This window comes from Mus caroli, chromosome 6 (assembly GCF_900094665.2).
Source record: "Mus caroli chromosome 6, CAROLI_EIJ_v1.1, whole genome shotgun sequence".
NCBI lineage: Eukaryota > Metazoa > Chordata > Mammalia > Rodentia > Muridae > Mus > Mus caroli.
This window is the reverse complement of record NC_034575.1, coordinates 122709737-122732280: the sequence shown is the minus strand read 5'-3', so window position 1 is coordinate 122732280 and position 22544 is coordinate 122709737. Positions and strand designations below refer to the sequence as shown.

At 48.1% G+C, this 22544-nt stretch overlaps 1 protein-coding gene across 1 annotated transcript; it reads right to left on the bottom strand.

Moving 5' to 3' along the window:
• Positions 1 to 8479: 8479 nt before the first annotated feature.
• Fgf6 (fibroblast growth factor 6) lies at positions 8480 to 17710 on the bottom strand. The gene is made up of 3 exons (XM_021165749.1): positions 17321 to 17710; positions 16151 to 16254; positions 8480 to 9218 (listed from the first exon to the last, which is right to left on the bottom strand). Exons 1-3 carry the CDS (start codon positions 17664 to 17666, stop codon positions 9042 to 9044), a joined length of 627 nt encoding a protein of 208 aa, XP_021021408.1. The 5' UTR covers positions 17667 to 17710; the 3' UTR covers positions 8480 to 9041.
• Positions 17711 to 22544: the final 4834 nt, after the last annotated feature.

The following is a 22544-nucleotide window of genomic DNA, read 5'->3' as shown; positions in this document are numbered from 1 at the left end:
TCCAAATATTTGCCAAGAGGCTGGAGAGCAATTGTTCAGCAGAGGTGCCTTGGAGGGGACATTTACGATTCAAGCCATAATAATGGTACTTTCTACATTTTTGACCAAGGGGATGTCTTAATTTTATAATCAGGACAATGATTTGGTAAGGTGGGGGGATGGCTTAATGGTTAAGAGTACCGGCTGTTCTTCCAGAGGAACCATGGTGGCTCATGGCTGTCTGTTACTCCAGTTCCAGGGGATGCCTTCTTCTGTCCTCCAAGGGTACCAGGTTCACACATGGTATACAGACACATGTAGGAAAAATACCCATAATCATAAAATTTAAAATTTAAGAACTTTAGAAAGGATTGAAAAGAATAAGTTTTTAAATAAATAAAATTCAAGTTATGTAAGAAGAAATCCTACTTGGCTTCTGTTCAGAAGCAAAGTCCTGCTGACCTGTGATGGAGGAGGCCTGATCCCCATATGGCAGAACAAAGGGTGATGATGGACACCAACAAGAGTGAGTGTCCACTTCCTGTGCCCATGACTATGGCCTCTCACACTGCCCCATCTCCCCTGGATCTCTTTCCTCAGTGCCAACCTATGTACCCTCCACTCTAGGCAGAACCTGAAAACCCGTAACGCTTAGGAATTCCAGGTGGGACTTGCTTAGGATAGGAATTTCCATGCTCACATAAATGCTTCTTTCCTGTCTTTCCTTCCCAGCCCAGGGTGTGAGCGAGAGGGTCTTCCATAGAGAAGGTCATATCATATAACATGGTTGTTTCACCACGGCAGAGGGCTTCTTAACCTTGCCTCCACTGCTATTTGTGGCCAAATGGTTCTCTGTGTTGGGGTTCTTCAGCAGATGTAAGATGTGCAATAGAATCCCTAGCCCTTTCCCCCTAGATACTAAGTAGTATCCATCAAGTGGTTGTGATAGCCAGAATAGTCTCTAGACACTATCAAATGTCCCCTAGATGTCAAAATCCCTGCTTCAGATGTAACAGCCTATTTCACTTGTCCACAAGAATAGGGTCCCCAATTTGGGTCTGTTTATATGCATGGCAGAAACCTCCCTGAGTGTAGTGCATGTCCCCACCACTGACACTTTCCTGGAATGTTGTTAAAAATGACATCAAATATGAGGTCAGGCTTCCCCAGGTGGCAACGAGGCTCTTCAATAGACTGTTCTCCTTCATCCACCAGCTCATAGGTTGAAGCCCTGATCTCACATGTGACTGTATTTGGAGATGGGGTCATTAAGGAGGCCATTAAACTTAAAGCCATTTGGAAGGGTCCTGATCTGACAGGATTGTGGATCTGTGGAGGAAAAGACATTGGCCAAGGTTCCTCTTCTCACACACAGGGAAAGCTGTGAGCAGAGACACGAGGAAAGCAAGCCAGCACTCACTGAAGACCGTTGCCATCTGGCCTTGACCTTGTACTCCAGCCTCTAGAACAGCGAGAAAATTAGTCTGTTGTCTAAGATGCCATCTTCAGGATCCTGTGGTGGCAGTTTAAGATGACTAATGTAGGCATTAATGCACTTCCAGGGAAACAGGCAACTTCTGTGACTTGGGGACCTAGAACAATCTTGACTCAGGAAGTTTGTAGGACCCGTGGCAGAGGGAATGTCCCACCAAAACAGGAAGAAGTTTTGATGAAATTACTAATTATTAATCATTGATACAGACAAGAAATCCCTCAGTTGGCCAGCTCTGAGAATTAGGCCCTCTTCAAGCCTCCCATATAGTAATGGTCCTTTATCCACTGTACAAGCTAGTTTTGTGTCAACTTGACACAGCTGGGGTTATCACAGAGAAAGGAACTTCAGTTGGGGAAGTACCTCCATGAGATCCAGCTGTGGGGTATTTTCTAAATTAGTGATCAAGGGGGAAAGGCCCCTTGTGGGTGGGACAATCCCTGGGCTAGCAGTCTTGGGTTCTATAAGAGAGCAGGCTGAACAAGCCAGTAAAGAACATCCCTCCATGGTCTCTGCATCAGCTCCTGCTTTCTGACCTGTTTGAGTTCCAGTCCTGACTTTCTTTGGTGATGAATGTGGAATGTGGAAGAGTAAGCTGAATAAACCCTTTCCTCCCCAAGTGCTTCTTGGTCATGATGTTTGTGCAGGAATAGAAACCCTGACTAAGGCACCCACTTTGTCTACTTCAGGATCTCTCCATACTTTGGTTGTATGACTTTTTTTCCTAAACTGAGCATTGAATTCATTGTGGGTTGGGATCAGGGATGCATCCAAAGTGTTATGATGAAATACCATTACATGTTGAAACACCATTGGCCATTGAGAGTTTTGCATGTCTTGCAATTTCATTCAGCACGAGAGTGGAGGAGAAGCTGGGCATCGTGGTACACACTCAGAAATCTAGGATTCGGGCTGGTGAGATGGCTCAGTGGGTAAGAGCACCCGACTGCTCTTCCAAAGGTCCGGAGTTCAAATCCCAGCAACCACATGGTGGCTTACAACCATCCGTAACGAGATCTGACTCCCTCTTCTGGAGTGTCTGAAGACAGCTATAGTGTACTTACATAAAATAAATAAATAAATATTAAAAAAAAAGAAATTTAGGATTCGAGAGACTGAGGCAGGAGCATCTTAGCTTGAGGCCAGGATGGGCTGTGAGACCTTGATTGTCTCCAGAGATTGGGGTGGGATAGAGAGTAGGGTAGGGGTAAGATCGGGGTAGGGTGGGGTAGGGGTAAGGCTAGAGAATAACCAGGACAGATGTTTTGAGTGAGTATGGACAGAGTATAGCATATTCCTGGAATATTGTTGTCACAATAACAAAACTATTGGATATCTGATATGTAATTGTTCTTTGTCACCATGGTTCTTTTTTTTCTAAGACATAGGGAAGGAAAGACAGTTGTCCTTTTGTGGGTGTCTGTTTCCCAGGTGAGGCAGTGCCCTTTGATCTATGTCCATGTCAACATGTGTTTGGTCTGAGAGTCTCATGCTGCCATGGGCCTGACAAGCTAGCTTCCTTTGACCCTTTTAGGGATCATGAATTGTCATGAAGAGAATCTGAGCCCTCCAAGGTTCATCTCAGCCAATGGTGGAGGCGTAGATTCACCCTGTAAGCAGCATCCTGGGGTCAGGGCTGTGGTTGAGGTGGTAGGTCCAATGCCTCTCCCCCTCCCTCCACCACTAATCTATCCTTCCAGAATCTCCTCTAACCTGAGACAGTTCAATTGGAAGCCTCCAATTTGTTCTTGCTTCCCAAGTTATTTCAAGTCCACCCTCGGCGACATGCTCCTACCAGCAAATCTACCCCCAAAGTTCCATCAGCTGGGGATTCAGTGCCCAAACATTTGAGCCTAAGAGGGACATTCTCACTTCTCACTTAAACCACTACAATGCAATAACAATATATCTGAGAGCTTTAACTTCACTTATGGTCAGGAGTCTACAGGTCTGAAGGTAGGGGTCTCACAAAGAGGATGTGTGATGGGATCAAACATAATCTTCATGGCACAGTCTCTCGCTGCCTTTCCGGAGCATCCTGAACCCCATCAACACTGCCTCCTCCACCCAGATCTATCATTTTGTACCTGCAACAATGACTACATTTTAGATCCAAGAGGATGCCATGTTCTCTCCCCATTCCCTAGTAGCTTTACCTTCAAGCATCTCCGGACACTCCCTCTCTCTTGCCTTCCAGTCCCCAGCTTCTCCCCTACCCTCAGTCAAACACCCTTAAAATTTCAGCTTTCTTCAGGATGGATTCTCTGATCCACGTGTGTGAGGTCAGGGTCTTGTTCTAAGCTCCCCACTACACAGGAGGTTCCATACTTTCATTCTTGTTTCCTGGAATTATTTCACACCTTCCTTGGGAGTCAATAAACCCATGTAAAGTTTGTCAAAATTATATTCTAAGGGACCAGCATGGGTTCTGGAGCATAGAAGGAGGTTAGAAATATGAACTGCATGAATAAATTCAGGAATATGCCAACCACCACAAGGTTCTTCCAAGAATGTCTGCAGGTATCCAGAACCTAGCATCTCTCAGATGAAGTCACGTATTCTTCTCCCCATGTGGTAAGCACGGGAGGAAGCATGTGGGAGAGGGGATTGTTAGAACAAGAATATGCAAGGGACTGGTAATGGCCTGGTGATGGGAAGTCAGGAAGGGCATTGTGAGGGGTAGAGGGGCTTACAGTCCTTTGTCCTCAGTGTCTTCACTCAATCCTAGGGACGGACTTCATATGGAGCAGGCCTGCGGATCTATGGGGTAATCTGATGGTTTTTTGTCCTCACCCAAATTCTTTTTGCAATATCAAAAATAAAATCACCCGGGGGGGGGGGATGGGAGGAGTTGGGAAGAAGAGAGAGATTGCAAAATCTCCTCCTCTGTCTTTTCTCCCAACTCCTCTCATTCCCCACAAGGTGAGCATATATATATATATATATATATATATATATATATATATATATATATGTACATATTTTAAGTTTATGCCTATGAGTATTTTGCCTTTATGTATGTCAGTACCATGTGCACGCAATGCCCTCAGGGCCAGGAGAGATCGTCAGATCTCCTGGGATTGGAATAACAGACAGTTGTGAGCTGTGGATACTGGGAGCTGAATCTAGGTCTGCTGGAAGAGCAGCAGGTTCTCTTAACCATTAAGTCATCTCTCTACCCCCACATGAGCTTTTATAATGCCTATCTCTGAGCGAATGGCTGAGGTCTGCTGTGTTTCTCCTGTATTCTCCAAACTTACTCCAGCTCAGGATGCGCCACTCATTAAGTAGCTCTAGGTGTGTGAATGAATAAATGGATTCCAATGTAGAAAACTGCTTATAATTAAGGCAGAGAGAGAAGGTGCTGTAGCTTCCTTATGTATTTGATCGTTTCCTTTCCCCCTTTTGGACAAACACCCTATTAGTAACAAGAGTGATGGGCTCCCCACAATTTCTTCCTGCCTTCATCATCCACAGCACCAGAAACCTTTGTCTGCCTCCCCCCCCCACTGCCCCCACTTCCTGGTTCCCAGATAGGGGGTAGACAATTGAATAAATAAATAAATAAATAAATAAATAAATAAATAACTACAACCCAGAGATTTGTGGTCAGTTTTAATAGGAGGGGCGGAGTCAAACAGTTTAGAGAAACGTATAAAAAGACCTTTAACTTCTTGCTGGGACATGTTATGGTTTGTGCACAGCACATACATATTAAACATTAGAAGCATCACATTTCTCAAGCACATGACTGAACAGCTTCTGGATCTCCTATCTACCGTCCTCAAGCTTGAGAACAGTTCTGCACCAGGACCCAGCCCGAGGTCCTTAACAATGAAGACAAAGAGAACCTTGTTGGAGGCTGGGGTTTCAGTAGTTTATGAGGTATACAAACATGGTTCCGTTTTGACTGTCTGCATGCTGCCTTAGAGTCAAGAGCTGGTTGAAGGTAGCCACTCGCCTCCTGCTCGGGGAAGAGGAGCCATCCACTCAGACGGTAAGCACAGGCTGCAGTATTTCTGTAGGTTCTAGCCTTGCCCCCAATATCCCTGCCTTTGGTGTTTTCTTCAGGAAAGTGACAAGAGTGGCTGGTCTGTCTTGGAGAGGGAGGGTAGGAGTAGCTCATACAGACCCACTGTTCAGAGGAACTGTCACGTGTTCTGTAACAAGTGGCTTAGAGCTTATCTTAGGGGGAAATGTAAGGATAGAAAGTTGTAGAAGGCTTCTAGCTTAGCTTTGCACAAAAAGGGGAAGGAAGGGAATCTTAGTTGAGATGCTATACTGGAGTCCTGGGGGCCAGCGACCACACATGGTAACTGTTCGCCCAAGTGACCACAACACCAATGACAAGGGCGATGGGCGTCATGGACTCTTCAATGTCCTTCCTTTCTCAAAACTCACACAGAATGAGAACCTGGGAAACCTGCGGTCTCAGGGCAGGAAAGAGGGCTCAAAGCCATACAGAAAGAATGTCAAACTTAACAAGCTAGGACTGGGACAGCATCAGATTTCAGGTCTGGACTGTTCATCTAGAGATACACTTCTAAGAGAAAGACAGGTTGTACTCTGACTCAGATGACAAGAAACAAACCGGTTCTTTTTAAACCATACTCTGGTTGTGACTGAGAGCTTGGAGCAATGTGTGAGGATAAGTTTGTCTGTCAGAGGAACTGTGGGATGCAGCAGTCTGTGAAGGGTAATGATGAGGTATTAATGATCAGATTGCATACTGTCTTCGTCAAAAATGTATCAAAAGTCGGAAGCAAAGTGGTGTCACTAGGTGGTGGAGCAATGCAATGTTTGCCTTCATATCTTTGCATGTGCGTTCAGTGTTCTTGGAGCTTGGAGAGAGAGACTGATAGACATTAGGGAGCTACAGATGGTTGTGGCCATCTTGTGGCTACAGGGAACTGAACCCAGATTCTCTGGCAGAGCATCGAGTGCTCTTGACCACTGAGCCAACTCTCCAGCCTCGCCCCCAAGCATTTCTAGAACACACACTTGTGAGAGAATTACGAAGAACTGCTTCAAGGAGTGCAGGTGAGCAGTTAGGAAGCAACACTCCACCCTGTGCACAGTAGCAGGAGAGAAGGGATCGGCAGCATCTCTCGCTGATTTTTTTTTCTGCTCTTGTCCCATCCCTTAACTTGCCTGTGCATTGGGTTTGACTTGTACAAAGCCCTAAGTCACTTTAGGTCAAAGAGAAACCTCTTAAGAGAATTTCTTTACAGGAAAAAAAGTTGAAAGTATGATCCATGCATTGAACCAGCACAGCAAAATCCCGGGGCCAACTACAGACCCCAGCTTCTCACAACTGATGTCAGTCATAGGAACTGCCGTGCTGCTGTTGTCACCAGGCAGGTGAACACTAGGCCGGCCCCATCCAGGGCTTCCGGAGCTTCTCTTTCTTACCCGGAGCATGAAGGGTAGGAGTGGAGAGCTGGTGGAACCTTGTCAGGATTTGAGCCACTTCATGAGCTCAAGCAAAGAGACAGAAAGATCCAGCAGCCCAGGGTCTTGCAGTCTCACTAGATTTCATTGGCTCAAGGCATGTAAGCATAAAGATCTAGAAAGGAAGGCAGGATGGGAGGGAGGAAGGAAGAAAGGAAGGAAAGGAGGCAGGGAAGCTGGTGGTTGACTATCTAGAGGCGTAACACATTTCCTCCTATCTGGATAGCAGTTCCCAGCCCTAGCCATCCTGTCCACGCAGTTACATCAGGAATGAATGCTCATGAAATCAGAAGTGGCCCCATTTCTGACAATCCCTGTGATACCATTGATGATAACTGGCAAAGATATCTTAAAAGAGTATGGCTTTCTCCTTCCCAGATGACTTGAACTTCATTATCCAAGAAGTTAATATGGACCAATTTTCCTCCCCCTTTCTACCTGATCCAAGACTCGGTTCTTCCAAGTTTCCATCCAAAGCTTGAGGATGTCCACATGGCTGAACTCTTATCTCATCCAGCTCTGGCCTTTTTCTCCTCTCCTCTCACATGTCCACCCTGACACTTTCAGGGCAAAGGAGGAAGTCAGAATGGTGTCTGCCTCTTGCATCGCCAACCCCCACCCCGTCTGCAGCTCAGAGTCCCTGAGTCCAGATCTGTCTATGGAGGGGTGCATCTACGAATAGAGAGGTATGTTGAAGACGGAGGTATTTGCAACAGATGAGGGGATTGTCTTGCAGGTCAGGGCTCCCAAGGGTAGCAGAGGGTGTCAGGTCATTTTGTAACATATGCTGAAAATATTTGTGCACCGATACAGCTCTCTCTGGTGTCAGATTTAGGAACATTCCAACAGTTCAGGAATCTGCAGGCTCTAGGCAGACCACATTTATAGTCTCTCAGGGAACCACGGTTTAAAATACTCTCAAAGGACAAGAGGCAAGAAGGCATTGTGGAGCAAGGAGCCACTTGGGCTTGGCTGCCTGGATCCTGGGATTATCACACCTCTCCTACTGTAGTGAGGAAGAGGGGCTAGAGGTCACAGCACCCAATTCTTCTGTATCCAGGAGCATTGTGGATGTAAGCTTAGGCCGAGTGAGAAGGAAGTGAGGGTATCGGGTGAGAACTTGGGCGAGTTTCCTGGACATAGTTGGAGAGGGATCACCACGGCAAGTCCAAAGCCTCTGGACTTCCTTCATGCCCTAATTTGCACACTGCCCTTCCTTGCCAGGGAGGTTGCCATTATTAGGATCCTTGTCATCTGAGGTTAAAATAAGACCTGGTTCAAAGCAAGGAAACGTTACGGGCAGGCAGCCTGGTGTTGGCCCATTCTTGGAGCCACACACAGCTTGAAGCCCTTCAGGCAGAATGGTTCTCTACAGAACATCCAGTCCCTCTGCCTCCACAGATCTCCCCAACGGGCCCTGTCCTGTTCTATTACTTTCTTCTAAGGAGGGGAGCCCCTTCTCTCCCAGTTATCCATGACAATGCATCTTAACATCCCCAGAGCCCCAATGGGCATGGAATCCAGGGTGCCAGGTCACCTTTCTTTTTTTTTTTTTCTAGTTTACAGTTATATTTTATACCCCTACCTTCCTCCTGGCACATAAAAGATAGCTGCTCACTGTTACACAGACAACTGGATAGATAGATGATCAGAAAACGGCAGAATGGGGTGCATCTCAATCCTGCTGACTTGACAAGCGATGCTCTGACAGGCAGTTTCCTGCGGTGATGATGTTGGGAGAAAAGAACTCAGTATCCTAAAATGCCTTTGCTCTGAGAATCTACGACTAGATGTGTGGATATGCACGGACACATGCACACTCCCACTTTGGCTTTTTCGTATGCACATGGCCACACGCTGCAAGAGTCATCTGTATCGTCTCTCCTCGGGTGAGGCCGAAGCACAGGAGCCCCCGCCATCCTGAAGTGTGAACTGAAGACCCTCAGCCACGTGGCTTACACGCCATGCAGTCCAGTGGCCCAGGGCATCGATGCAGATCTTCCGGCCGAGATAAGCCAGAACTCAGAAGTCACAGGATAGGAGCAGAAGTGTTCTCTTATTGTAAAATCCTGACGGAAAAGACGCGGCTGTCACCCCGTGAGCCTTCATCCATGGGTCCTTATATCCTGGGGAGGAAGTGAGTGACAGTCATGATTGGGGACACCTTGCTGCCCCGCTTTACGCGTCCGTATTTGCTCAGTGCAATGTAGGTCCCTCGGTACAGGTCTGACTCGTAGGCGTTATAGTTGTTTGGGAGGAGGGTTTCTCGGAACTTGCATTCGTCGTGGAAGCTGGGCTGTGAAAACGAACAGACAGCAGAGACCCGGTGATAATTAAGAAATATCAACCCACGGGGTGGGGGAAGAAAGGGGCACCCTCCTGGAGGCGAAGGGGAGGCAGGATGGGGTGAAGAACTCTGGGAGGGGGGACCAGGAAGGGGCAATATTTGGAATGTAAATAAATAATTAAAAAAAGAAGTGCCCACACACCAGCTGAGCCACTCAGAGGAGGCCTTATTACCATGTCCCTTCCCTCCCCTTTGTAGAAACACTGCCACGGGGTATATGGAGAAACGTGAGGGGTTAGAATAGAAGACACTTCAGAGCCCTCACAGTTCTTCCTCACATGCCCTCTGACACCAGGAGGAATCCAAGGCCAGGGACATAGAGGGATGATGCTTGGCTCCTGTGGGGAGATCAGAGCCGACTTCCAGACTTCCAGGTGGGGGTGCTTTCTATCAAGTCCTCAAATGAGAACGTGTTCTATCCAGAGGAGGGGTCGGGGTGGGTGGCACCGAGCTACTGCCAGCCTATAGTGAGAGGTTGCCTGGTAGAGAGGGATGGAGGACCCTGGCTCTACTTGGTGACTTTTCTACTTCCCCAAACGGTGACTTGGATTGTCTCCTCCCCTCTCAGAGCCTCAGTTTCCTTCTCGCAAACTGTGTGGGTGCCAGGGAGCTTGCAGGGTAGTGAGTGGAGGGGCGGAGGAACACATGAGCTCCTGAGATGTCCTTTCCAGGATTGTCCCTTTCCATCTTAGTTTCTGGGTTCAAAGCCTGCAGCCCCTTAAAAAAATAAAAGCTCTTTCTCAGTTTTGACTTTGAGCCCAAAAGGTGAGTGAAGCTTTATAACCCAGACCATTCTCTGGAGCCATGTGAGATCTGAGATAGGAGTCATTTTTATAGAGAAGAAGAACCTGGCAGCCACGAAAATTAGGCAGAGAGCTATAGACAAGTTGCCTTGTCCCTGTCTAGCTTCCATGTGGACACAGACATGTGCACCTAGGTATGTGCACACACACACACACACACACACACACACACACACATACCAGCAACCCCAGCTCAATGGCTTCTCCCTGGTACCAGAGGCATTGTCTTTTGACTTCTGAAAGAAGTCTGTGCACCTAGGCTCACCAGCCATGGGACACACAGGTGTCCCTTTATGGGGTGGTAGAGAGCCTATCACTAGTACTCTAGAGCCCTTGGGACAGATGCCTCTAACACCATTTAAACAGCCTCTGAACCCTATGGACATGTTTCCTTCCCAGTAGACTCCAAGCCCTCTCTGGGACAAGGATTCCAGGGATCAGTGGTCAGATCGAGGAAGGTATTTGATACTATAACTGGGGAGGGACCGAAGACTAGGGATTCTCAGTGTTCCGTAGTGTATCGTGTTACTACTTCTATATACAACAATTCACAGTGTCTACTGGATTTTTCTTTTTAAATGAAGATAACAGATGATCAGCAATTCTCCTAGGAACAGATTTTGACGTTCGAGTCCCACATGTGTACGACACTTTTTAAATAGCAAGAATCCCAAACAGGCAGTCTGTAGCAAGAGGGGAGTAGTTGTCTCAGCTGTGACCAAGCGACACTATGGGGTGCTATAAATCATGAAAAGAAACCCTTTGGCACATTGACACTGGACTGTCTTGGAGACATATTACCAAGCAGAGATGCTCAGCTTGAACCCATGTCCTGCAGAGAGAGGATCAGGGTTTGGCTCCCAGCACCCACATGGTAGCTCACAACGGTCCAGAGTCAGTAGATCCAACACCCGCACCTGGTCTCCAAGGGCATCAGGCACACAGGTAGTGCACAGACATACATACAGGCAAAACACTCCCTCACTCACATAAAATTTAAAAACACCTTGAACGTCTGTAGTGTGACTTTTCAAACACGGAACATACACTCATGCATGACTAGGTTATTCCCAGAATGGTCCACAAGGAACTGGTCACACAGGTCGCCTCTCAGGAGTAACTCATAGACATCAAGACCATGGGAGGAGGAAGTTTAAGTCCTGTGGAAATCTCTTGCATTCTCACCCGTCAAAAATCTGTTTCTTGTGTTATCTACCCACATAAACAATGTATTTAAAATGGTAAAGGAGTTTGGGATCCAAAGCGAGCCAGGAAGTGGAGGGAGGAGTCTCATTAGACTAGCGGTCTCTGGGTCTCTATCCGTTTTGTTGCCCCGCTCCACCTTCCTGCTTTCTCTCTGTTCTTACTTTGTATGACCCTGTCTGTCCCTGGAGAGGAACTTGCCTTGCCAGTTTCCAGGAGAATTTTTTTCTGATCTGGATGGCGGTTAAGGGAGAGGCTTCGGTGTGTTGTTTGCAAACTGGTAAGAGGAGAGCAAACCGTAGGGTGGAGAGCAGAGTGGAACAGAGCAAGAGGAAGGGGTGTGGGGGGGGGGAAGAGTGAGCCCTTGGGTTGAGAACTATGGACATTGCCCACATCCCATTGTCTAGAATGAGTCTGGCTAAGAAGCAGCGTTTTACAAAAAACATTCGCATCTTTGTGGGTGCATAGACAGATTGGCACGTGTTTCTGAGAGTTCTGTACCCCTAGAGTCAACCAACCACGGACCAAAAACATTTGAAAACAAAATGATTGCATCTGCCTTGAACATGCACAGATTTTAAAAAATTCCTTAATAAATTGTTTCCTTAAGAAAGTGTTACACTATCTTTTTACATAGCCTTTGCAGTAAGTATTTAGAATAATCAAATGTCTAAGAGGATGCACACGGGTCATATGAAGATGTTAGACCGTTTTTTATGAGGCACTTCAGCACCTAGAGATTTGGGGTTCCTGTAGTCCATGGGTTACTGGAACCAAGTCCCTGAGGATATCGAGAGAGGCTACAATTCACTTTGTTCTCTGCGCAGCAAAAATTTTGCAAGGGCGGTGCTGGGAATGGAACCAGGAGCTCTGTGCTCTATCTAGACCCGCTCCCAACCACGCCCCAGCCCTGCTCAGCAGATTTGATTATTCAAATCTGTTCCAATCGCCCCCCCCCCCGCCTTTTTAAAAATTGACTGCTTTCTTTTCCTTTTTGTCCTTTCTCTCCAGCCTAACAGCTATCCCTGGCCTTCCCAGAACTCTCTACAAACAGGGAAAGGAAACGGAGGGTTCCTATTCTTTAGAAGCCTCCTGCCCCGCCCCTACATGCCCCGCCCCCTGCCTGCCCCACCTACTGTCAGTCCCCGACCCTACGTGGCATTCCTCATCTCCAGGTTTGAACTGAAGGCCTTTTCCACAAGACTGCCGCAGTGCCTAGGGCCCAGCCTCTCTGTAGCCTCCATCACACCCCTGGGCTTTGAGTTCTCATGGCTCAGGAACGCTGGATCATTGGCTTGGTGAGAAAGGCCCCCAGCCAAGCGAACGCCGTGTTAATAAAAGTGGCCACCGTATATTATTACTTGAACAAATGAAAATAATTCCACCAGATCACATTTCCCGGGCCTGCCACTCTCAAGCGCCAGCGTGACAATGTCTTGAATTCCACCAAATCCATATGAGAAGAAATAGCCTTTCAACTCCCTTAATGCAAAAAGCACTATGGAAAATAGGTCATCCCTGGGTGTTCAGGGGGAAAACGCTTTTGGTAGAAATGGTCCCAAAAGTTGGGGATGGGGAGCGCGGTTACCACACCCATTCTCTTGTTCATATGCGGAGCTAAGCCATCTCTGTCTTTAACAATCTTCACCCTGTATGTGTTCTGGCCTTCTGCCCCTATTACTCCCAGTCAAATGAGGAGAGAGAGCAGGAGTGAGGTAGCGGGGTGAAGTCAGCCTTGTGGTTTGCAAGGCACTGTGCTCCTACAGATTAGAAGTTATGTAAACATGGTATAAACCCTCCAAAGTGCAACGTGTATTCTTCTCAATCAATGAATGGCTACAGAACTACCGTCAGGAGCGGCTCCATGATGTCTTTCTGCGTTTTAAGGGGAGCGAGAATGTTGGATTTCCTCATTCTGCTCCAGTCTCCATCCAAGATGGCAAAGAACCAGCACCAGCGACTTAGCCTAAAGTAGAGGGGGGGGGGGGGGGGGGGGGGGGGGGGGGGGCGGGGGGGTGGGGGGCAGTGCTGGGCCTCAATGGGAACCCTGGCCCCAGTCTGTCCCGCCAATGCACTTCCCCCACAGTACATTTCTGGCCATTATCTGCAGAACCTAGCACATTAGCTGCAACCAGGCAAAGGAACAGAGCTGGAGACTGTAGACAACCTGTATCTATCTCTACCTGCAGAGGGAGGCTAGAGACCAAATGTTTCTCCAGACTCTGCGGGGCAGTGCTTTATACCTCATAGCCACTCAGCAGGATTCCAGGTAAGCCCTACGGGCTCCCTCCGTACAGGAGGGCTGCTGCAGAGAGAGCCTAAAACTGCCCTTAGGTCCCACAAGAAGGAAGACCTCTTCTAGGTGCCTTTTCCTTACCCCTTATTCTCCCACCGGGAGGGCTGCCTTTCCTCCTTATCGGCCCCTTTCCCCTCCCCTCCCCCCACCATGAGAAATGCCATTTAGAGGTTACAGCAGCTGATCTACCAAGGGAGGAGGCAGCTCAGGGGGGGCTTAAAGGGAAATAGTGTGAATGAAATCACCACCCAGCAGGAGTCTTCCTGGCTCCTGGGATCAGTTGGCAATTGTTTTTTTAGACTGTGGTAACTGCTGCGGAGGGGTGGAGGATGGGGAGGGGCTCTTCAGAAGCATCTGGTTCCCTAGCTGCACACAGAGCATCAGGTGTCTCAGCTGGGGCACTGTTGTCCAACCGTAGCCAACTCTCTGGTCCTGGGGTCTAGGGAGGAGAATCTCCTACCAGGAGCACCAGCTCTCAGGCTACTGGATAAGGAAACCAGAGAGTCTTCTCTCAGAGCAGCCCCCTTCTCCCCAGGGACAGCTGCTTAGTGGTTACTCCAGGTCCCTTGGGACCATTTGCCCAATGAGTCTGGGGGTCCCGCACTTCAAGAGGCTCTACCCCCTGGGAGCATTTTCTCTGATAGCCAAAATGTTCTCAGTCCTCAACCTCTCTTAGAACCAGAGATTCCAAGTGGAAAGTGGGTGTATTTATCCAATCTATGTTTGTGACCCTCTTGCCATAAATGAATTCTTTTCTAATTGATAAAATATGTTAATTAAGGTGGCAGAAGTAAGTGATTATATAATTTGGGTTTCTAGCAGATTTGCCTGCTAAAATGCCCATTCAGAGTCCTAGATCCCTGCGGAGGGATTCTGGGTACCACTGGGGCTGATGATAAGAAGCTCTTTGGAGGACCCCACCCCAAAGAAGGATCGAGCAGCCAACTCCTCCCCAGTCTCAGGTTGTTCTTACCCTGCCACTTTCTCAGAGACTGGTACAATTGGCATCTGAGAATTCCCTGTCTAGACTATGTCTTCTGCTGTTCTGGAGGCTGGATTAACATTAGGCAGAATTGACTAGATTCCTTGTTCTCCATAGGCCATACAGCCTGGTAGCACCCACACCTACCTGAGCAAAACAAACAAACAAACAAACAAACAAAACACACACACACAAAATAAAAAACACTAAACCCTCAGAACCTAAAAACCCCTAGACAAAACAAAACAAAAAACAAAACAAAACAAAAAACAAAACAAAACAAAACAAAAAACCCTGAACTCTGAGCAGGACCGATTGACTGTCTTCATCCCAGCCCTCTGAGCCTCTGAAGCAGGTCCTAAAAATCCATGCATCTAGCAGATTACAAAGTGATGGGTGCACAGGAGAGCCCACAGAACGGTACTGGAGGAGCAATGGTTTTAGCTCACACCATAAGCCAACTTTGAGACATTTGCTCAAAAGGTTGGGAAGCAGACACCCTCTGACTAGCTCACTTTAGTCTTTTCCAGATATCCTTTGCTGGGAGATTTCCCTGGGGACCTAGCACTTGTTCCAGGTCAGCTCTTCCCTTTCTATCCCCCATCTTCTTCCCCCCAGTGATGGGAGGATCAGACTGTACGCTCTTTTCTAGTGCATCTGAGGTTCCTTTCTCTTCAGCCACTGCCCTCTCATTTTTTGATGCTAGGGGCCGAACTTCCCTGCGTTCCCACACATATGAGATCTACCACTTACTAGATCCAGCTTCCTTACTTCTGTCTAAGACATAAAAATTTCATAGACTGTTTTTCCAACACATTTTGAAATAGGCCATGTTGCAGGCCGAGAGCCCTGGAAGTGAGTGGGGCAGAGAAAGCAGAGGCCTTAGAGAACACAGTAAATGCTTGCCCTTACACCAGAGGAGAATTTGTCTCTTAGCATTGCTCCTTCCACAGTGGTCTATGGTGTAGAGAGGCGGGGTTCAGTGCCTTCTGGGAAGGTATGACAGAGGGAGATACTACCATAGACTATGGGATCAGAGACCAGAGGATGTTAAACTCAGCTATAGTCTCTCATCATGAGTGAAGAGGAGAGATAGGCTCCTTCTACAGATCTGTACCACACTGCCAGCAGTGTCTCCTGGAGGGGTGTCATGGGGGCAGCTCACCCAGGCTGACCCACAGGCCTGCCTTTCTGGGGCTGTCATGGGGGTGGCTCACCCAGGCTGACCCACAGGCCTGCCTTTCTGGGCCTCTCCAGTTCAGCAACTCAGACCTGACTATGAGCTTGAACGACAGTTTTGGTCAGAATGCAGGCTTCCCTACCCAAGAGCTCTCTGAACGATGGCTTCTTTAAGGGCAAAGGTCTCGGTTGTGGGGTTGGAAGAACTGCAGGCTTGTGCAGAGGTTTCACGGTGAAACAGAGGAAGTGTAAGCTTCAAGGCACCTTGCCAGCAAAAGCTCCTTTCACAGCCCTTTCTAATTCTCAAAAAACAAAAACAAAACAAAATAAAACCCCCTCAACTCTTAGTGTTATATGTTTTCAACTGTGTGACCGGGAAGAACCCAGGAGCACCCCCCCGCCCCCCCGCGGAACTCACCGTTGTGTACAGTCTTCCTTTACTGTTCATGGCAATGAAGAGAGCACTCTTCACCCCGAAGAGGCTCACCACACCCCGTTCTACCGTGGAGATCTCCAGTAGGCCTGACGAGGAAACAGAGAACACACTCTCATGCTCACATCAACCCGAGTGCTTCAGAGGCATCCTGCTGTCCCCCTTCTCCAGAGGCTCCACCTCTCCATCACATCTGTCCTTGATCTATACAGTCCTATAGCATCCCTACACTACACTAGCTGCATCCGGTCACATCCTGGTAGCACATTCACTTCCTTGTGGAAAGGTTTTTACACTGGAGTTGGAGATTGCAACGGACACTCAAACATCATTTTAAGATTAGCTTTGAGTCTGGGCTTTCTGTAGATCTGTCACCTGAGGTTCTTGACTTGAAGGATTGGGGTGGGGGGTGGAGATATAGCTCAGTGGTACAGTACTTGCATGACATGTCCTGGGTCCCTGGGTTTAATTCTCAACAACACACAGACACACACACACACAAGCACACACACACAAGCATACACACACACACCATACACACACACACCATACACACTCACTCACTCACTCACTCAATCAATCAATTAATCAATTTTGATTATGTAAAGTCTGTTCTACATCCTTCAACTCAGTCCCCAAACACTGCAGCTACACTGAGTCAGATGGCTTGTCTGGGACCCTACAGCCCTTATCCTGCCTTGGCCAGAAGACTGTCTATGCAGGCACCTGAAGCATGGCACCAAGGAGATGCTTCAGATGGGCATTTTTCAGATGACTTGCCCTTCCCTTTCAAAAATGACAGTTGAATAGAAACTCATGGTTTTAACCAAGATAGAATATCATAACTTATCTCCCCTACCGAGTAGTTATAATTCTTCAGGAAGACCAGATCTGGACCTCTAATACTGGAGTAATTAGGACCATTGATGGAGTTACCTGGGATGATGGTTAAGGACACCAAGATGCAAGTAAGGGTCTTACTGAGCCTGTACCTCTTTCTGGGCAGGGCAGGGTGAGATCAAGCCATTTAAACGTTACCCAGCACATCTTCCCTTTAGAGTGCAGCCCCACCCACCAGCATAATTTCCCTTCATCTTTTGACTCTGCTTGTGCCCAAGCCAGCAAGCACCCCAACTATCTTCTAGTGACACTCACTGTAGGGGTTCTCCTCGTGAGTTCCACTGATGCGGCCGTCAGGAGGCACCTGGAGGTGGAAGCCAATGCCCACGTTGCAGTAGAGTCTCCGCTGTCGCTTAATGCCCACCAAATAGCCGCTTTCCCAATTCACACCCGAAATCTCTCCAGCTAGCCCAGCTCGAGACCTGGACAAGAGGGTGCCCCAGCCTCTGGAGTCCAGTAGTGTGCCGTTGGCGCGGGCGCCGGCAGGTGAGGGCACCACCATGCCCACTAGGACGCCTAAGAAGACGAGAGCCTGCAGCGTGCCCTGAACACGTCCTCCTCCCCGGGACATAGTGATGAACAGCCTCTGTCCCAGGGCCATCCACCTTGCCTCTCAGGCACGTGGTCAGAATTAATGGCCCTAAAAATACCGCCCTTCTTGTTTTTCTCCCCTCGGCATGGCGGCAGGGGCTTATTTTTGGAAGGCAGATGAAGGCTGCTGACATGAAACCAAAGCCTGCTTCAGGCACTCGGATTGAGAGCAGAAGAACCCAGGCTGAGCTGTGGCCGGTATGGACCATGGCGTGGGGACGTTCTCTAGCCGGCATGCAGGGCTCTGTCCCAAGGTGATTCTCTTTGATTTGACCTATAGTTCAGTAACCCGGCCCTCCCCTTCACCCATCACCACCCTGACGTCAGCCGGCCCAGCTCACTTACCCAGGGCTGTAACATTAACCTGCTCCTGGGCCTGGCTGCTTCCCCAGACCCTCACCACCCTCTCCACTCCCCAGGGATTCTGAGAGCCACTGTCATTCCAGCTATGAGGCAGGAATGAAGTTAGCAGAGAGCATCTCTGCGGGAGGGTGGAGCTGGCTGGGGGCCCAGGGAAGAGGGAGGCAGAGGCCACCCAGGACCCAAATTGGGCAGTAGCCCTTGGCCCCACTGCACTGGCTTCCTTAGAGGGCAAAGGGTAAAGAAAGATGGGGAGGGTGTGATGGCAGGTGATGGATGGTGGCCTACAAGTGACTCTCAAGACCTATTCATGGAAAGAGCTCATGGCAGAGAAGGGCCCATCTTCCAGAACAGGGCATATTCTGTATTGGGCATATAGGAGAGGGGTTGTCCGGAGAAAGAGACAGGGAGGGATGGGTCACCTTCTCCTGCTCACCCTTTCTGGCCATGGTCTTCAGTGACAGTGGTATCAGGCCATCCTCCTGCTTCAGTTCACCATTGGCCTCTAATAGCATTCCCACTTGACAGTTGCAAAAGTCAAGTCACAAAGAAGTCACGTGGCTTGTCTGAATTACTGTGGGCAGGCAGTAAGTAGAAGGGTCAGAACCTGCAGATTCTGCACAGGTCCAGAGGCTGTTCATGACATTGCTTATAAATAAATTTTCAGGGACCACCACGCATCTTCCTTATTATACAACCATTGAGCGATCGTTTCACCAAGACAAAACGTTCAAATTCATTGTGTGGTCGAGGATCCTGACCTTGATCTTCGGAACTTGTACAGCAGGAATAAGCGAACAAGCCTGGTTTTATGTGGTGCCGGGGATTGAACACGGGATGTCACACATGTGAACTGGCAGGCTATCAACTGAGCTGTAATCCCGGCTGTAAAATGACCTCTCTGTTTAAGAACCACTTATCAAATGTCTCAGTGAATCTCTGTGCTTTCAGACAGCTTAAAATGATTTTTAAAAAATTTACATCACGTGTATGTGTGTGTGTGTGTATGTGTGTGTGTGTGTGTGTGTGTGTGTGTCTGTGTGTAAGCATATGTGTGCGGATGCCCATGGAGTCTAGAAAAAGAGCCTTGGGTCCCCTGAAGCTTAAATTACAGGTGATTGTGAATTATGCAGCATGGGTGCTAGGAACCAAACTTTGGTCCTCTGTGAGAGCAGGAAGTGCTTCTAACAGCTGTGCCATCTCTCCAGCTCCTGCAGTTAACTTTTATTAGGCTAATATTACTACTAAAAACACTTCTATAGTTATTAACTACTAAAAACACTTCTATAGTTATTCCTACACACAACTTATCTTCTCATCTAACATCTAATCTGTTGGTGGAATGCCAGTAATTGCAAGGTGTATGTCCTGGGGAGGGAATAGGGTGGAATAGTGTGCTAAGGATGGTTTTGACCATAGTAGGTGACCAGACCCTGTCCCATGCAAGTAAGACCTGGATGCCACCTCCCTTGCATGCCACCTCACATGCTACCTCGTCTGCATGAGACACTCTCACTGAAGGCTGCTGGACAAGCTTCCTTCTGCTTGGGGATACCACTGTACCTCCTCTGTGGTCCTAAGTCTCCTACTCATGTCTGAGACTAAGTCTCCAGTCCATGGCTTCTACATATTTTCTGTCTCTGTCTTGTTCGATTGATTGATGCTTTGATTAGCATGTTTTTTGAGTTCTGCCCTAGACACTTGTTCTTAGAGCCCTTGAAGCCTTGTGGGCATCAATGGAGTCTACCTCACAGGAAAAAAAAAAGTTAAAGTTTGTATTTTTAGAAGCATCCTTCTGCAGAATGGGGGTGGGGTGGGGTTGAATAACCCAGAGATGGAAGTTCACTTTGGACTCCCAACTTGATTTCATAGATTGAGCTTTGATGTGTACAAGAACAGAGGCATACTCTTACAGATGTTCAGCTTGGAAGCCTATGTTAACCACACTCCTACCACCTTGGGAACCGGAATCCTGGTTGCTTGCCGGATGGTTCAGAGAATGCTATGGTTTGCACACAGAGTGGCCTCTAAACCCTGTGGTGCCCCTGGAGGATGGAGGGATCTTTAAGAGGTCTGAGAGGAGGAAGTTAGGTCATTGGAGTTGTGCTCTTGACGGGGACATTGATGACAGTCTCTTACTGCCTCCCCTCCATGCATCCTGGACACCATAAGGTGAACTTCTCCACTGTGTGTTCCCACCGTATGAAGCACTGCCAGCTGAAGCCACCGAGACCACGAGACAAAACAAAGCCTTCCTTCTTTAAAGCTGATCAGCCCAGGTGTTTTGTCACAGTGACAGAAAGCTGAGAAATAGAGAGAAGTTGCTTTGACATTAACTTTCTATAATTAGTGAGGGCAAATCAGAATCCCCGGGGAAATGAAAGTATGACAAGCTCCACGCTGTCGCCCGGTGACACGAGAGCCCCTCCTTGGATCTACCTCATTCTCCATTCCTATCCATTCAGAGGTCTCAGTTATAATGTCATTTTATAAAGCAGTGTGCTTTACTAGAGAAATCTCTGAATTTAAATTCTAGTGGTACCTCTTATTGGCTGTGTGATCTCGGATAGGTTTTGGATGTCTCTGAGCCTCATTTCTTCTCATCTGAAAAGTGAGATAATTACCTCATGTTTATTATTATTATTATTAATTATTGTAATCGTGTGGCACATGCAAAGGAGTATTGCTGAGCAGTATGGCTTTCAGCTGACCATTCCCCGAAACGCATCGAAAATCTCTCACCCAATTAAGGAAGGACAAACTCGAAGTGAGAAGGGCCATCTCTCATCTCAGGGGCTGGGAGCGACACATGGGCATCCAGTGCTTAACTGCTGCCCCCCACGGCCCATGCAGTGATGACTGTTAACATATGCAGCAGCAGGCAGTCCAGATTCCTAAAATATTCTGAAAACCAGTAATAGCCTTGGTGTTGTCCCCTGTTAAATATAAAACTTAAGTAACTCATTCTATTAAAAAGCCTCAGTCGTATTTTTATCGGGTGATGTGATGGGGCCCCACTCTAAATGCACCTCCTGTGCCTGTCTCTATAGCAACCCCACTCTGCTCAGATAGCCACATAATTTTCCTTAAGGCTAATTAACCTGACAACTGCTAGGGCGGCTTGGTTTACCAGATTTGCACTTGACCCTTCACTTGGGGCTTAGGGACCCCTCTGGATACGAAGTGATAAAGAAAAGAGGAACAGGTGGAGGAGGCCTCTCCCGGACCCCTCTTTCACATAGTTGCTCAGCAGCCTTTGGGGGCTGTCAATCACTCTTGCTTGATGAGCCAAGACTTAATGGCAGTGAGCGGGAAAATGCCCCTGCATATCTTCTTCTGGGACTAGGAGCAGCGTAAACTACGGTTGGCTCAGATTAGGAGCTGGGCTACACCAACCTGTCCTAGCGGCTGCTCGCGGAGCTACCTCTGCTCAGGATGCTGGCTGCCCGCAAGATTCTGCTTTATTACATAATATGGTTCAACAGCCCCCGCCCCACACCAGGAGTGTCCAAGGGAAAGCACAAGCAGGTCCTAAGAGCCACACACGTGGACGGCCGAGGATTCAGCTTCTTCTGCTTCTCACAGTTGGCTCTGGAAAAGGCAGCATTGCGTTTTCGAATGACAGCCTAGAGAATTCAGAAAAAAAAAAAAAAAAAAAAAAAAAAAAAAAAAAAAAAAAAAAAAAAACGGCAGGTAGAAAACAAGACAGTAGTTTGTGCTCTCTGCATCCGTACCTTCTTGGATTTGCTCTTTTGGGCCTTGATGCCCCGCCCCCTTTGCGCCTCTGTTCTGCTACACTGGGCACAGAGCACCTAGATGCTCACAGCCTGGGCATGTAGAGAGGTGAGGGTTGGAGAAGGACCCCTGTTTTAGGTCTGAGTAGAGGCGGTCACTTGGGGGCTCGTGAAACTTGTGACAAGAGACTTCAAGAGAGGGGTCTGTTGTCCTGTGGCTGTTCAACTGCACTGTGCTTTTCAACTTCCTAGCAGAGCTCAACCAGCCTCCGGCCTCCAGTCCCCAGGCTTCACTCAAACTTTCCAATTGCTGTTAGCAATTCGTGTGTGACCTCACCCACTGCAGCTCACTCCCAAGGGATTTCTGGAGATGTCAAACATGCCTCACATGTGTACCTGGGCACATGACCAGTCTTGCTGGAGCTGTCTCATGGAACATCTGCTTGGACCACACACTCAGGATCTGACTTCCCGCTCCATCCTTGAAGCCTTCTAGGCACTGTAGCTACTTTGTGTCTCTCTTCATGTTGATCCTATAAAAGGATGTGCATACACAGTTGAATGTGATATTTTGACCTCCTGCCCATCAAAGAGCTGTGTCTCTCGGTGGGCCCAACTCATCGGGTGAGCTGTCTTTCCATTTAGGATGACTTTTTTTCCTCAATACATCTCCCCTCAATCCCTAAACACAGGGTCTTTGCTGAAAGCAGTCAATCCTTGTCCTGACATATAAGAATATTGATAGACAGGCCGGGCGTGGTGGCGCACGCCTTTAATCCCAGCACTCGGGAGGC

Excerpts from the sequence above, each read along its gene's own strand:
- Fgf6 (XM_021165749.1), bottom strand. The coding sequence starts at position 17,666 with ATGGCCCTGGGACAGAGGCTGTTCATCACTATGTCCCGGGGAGGAGGA. Across the intron at positions 16,255-17,320 it reads TCACGAGGAGAACCCCTACA|GCCTACTGGAGATCTCCACG; the intron begins GTGAGTGTCACT and ends TTTCCTCGTCAG. Across the intron at positions 9,219-16,150 it reads AAGGAAGACTGTACACAACG|CCCAGCTTCCACGACGAATG; the intron begins GTGAGTTCCGCG and ends TCGTTTTCACAG.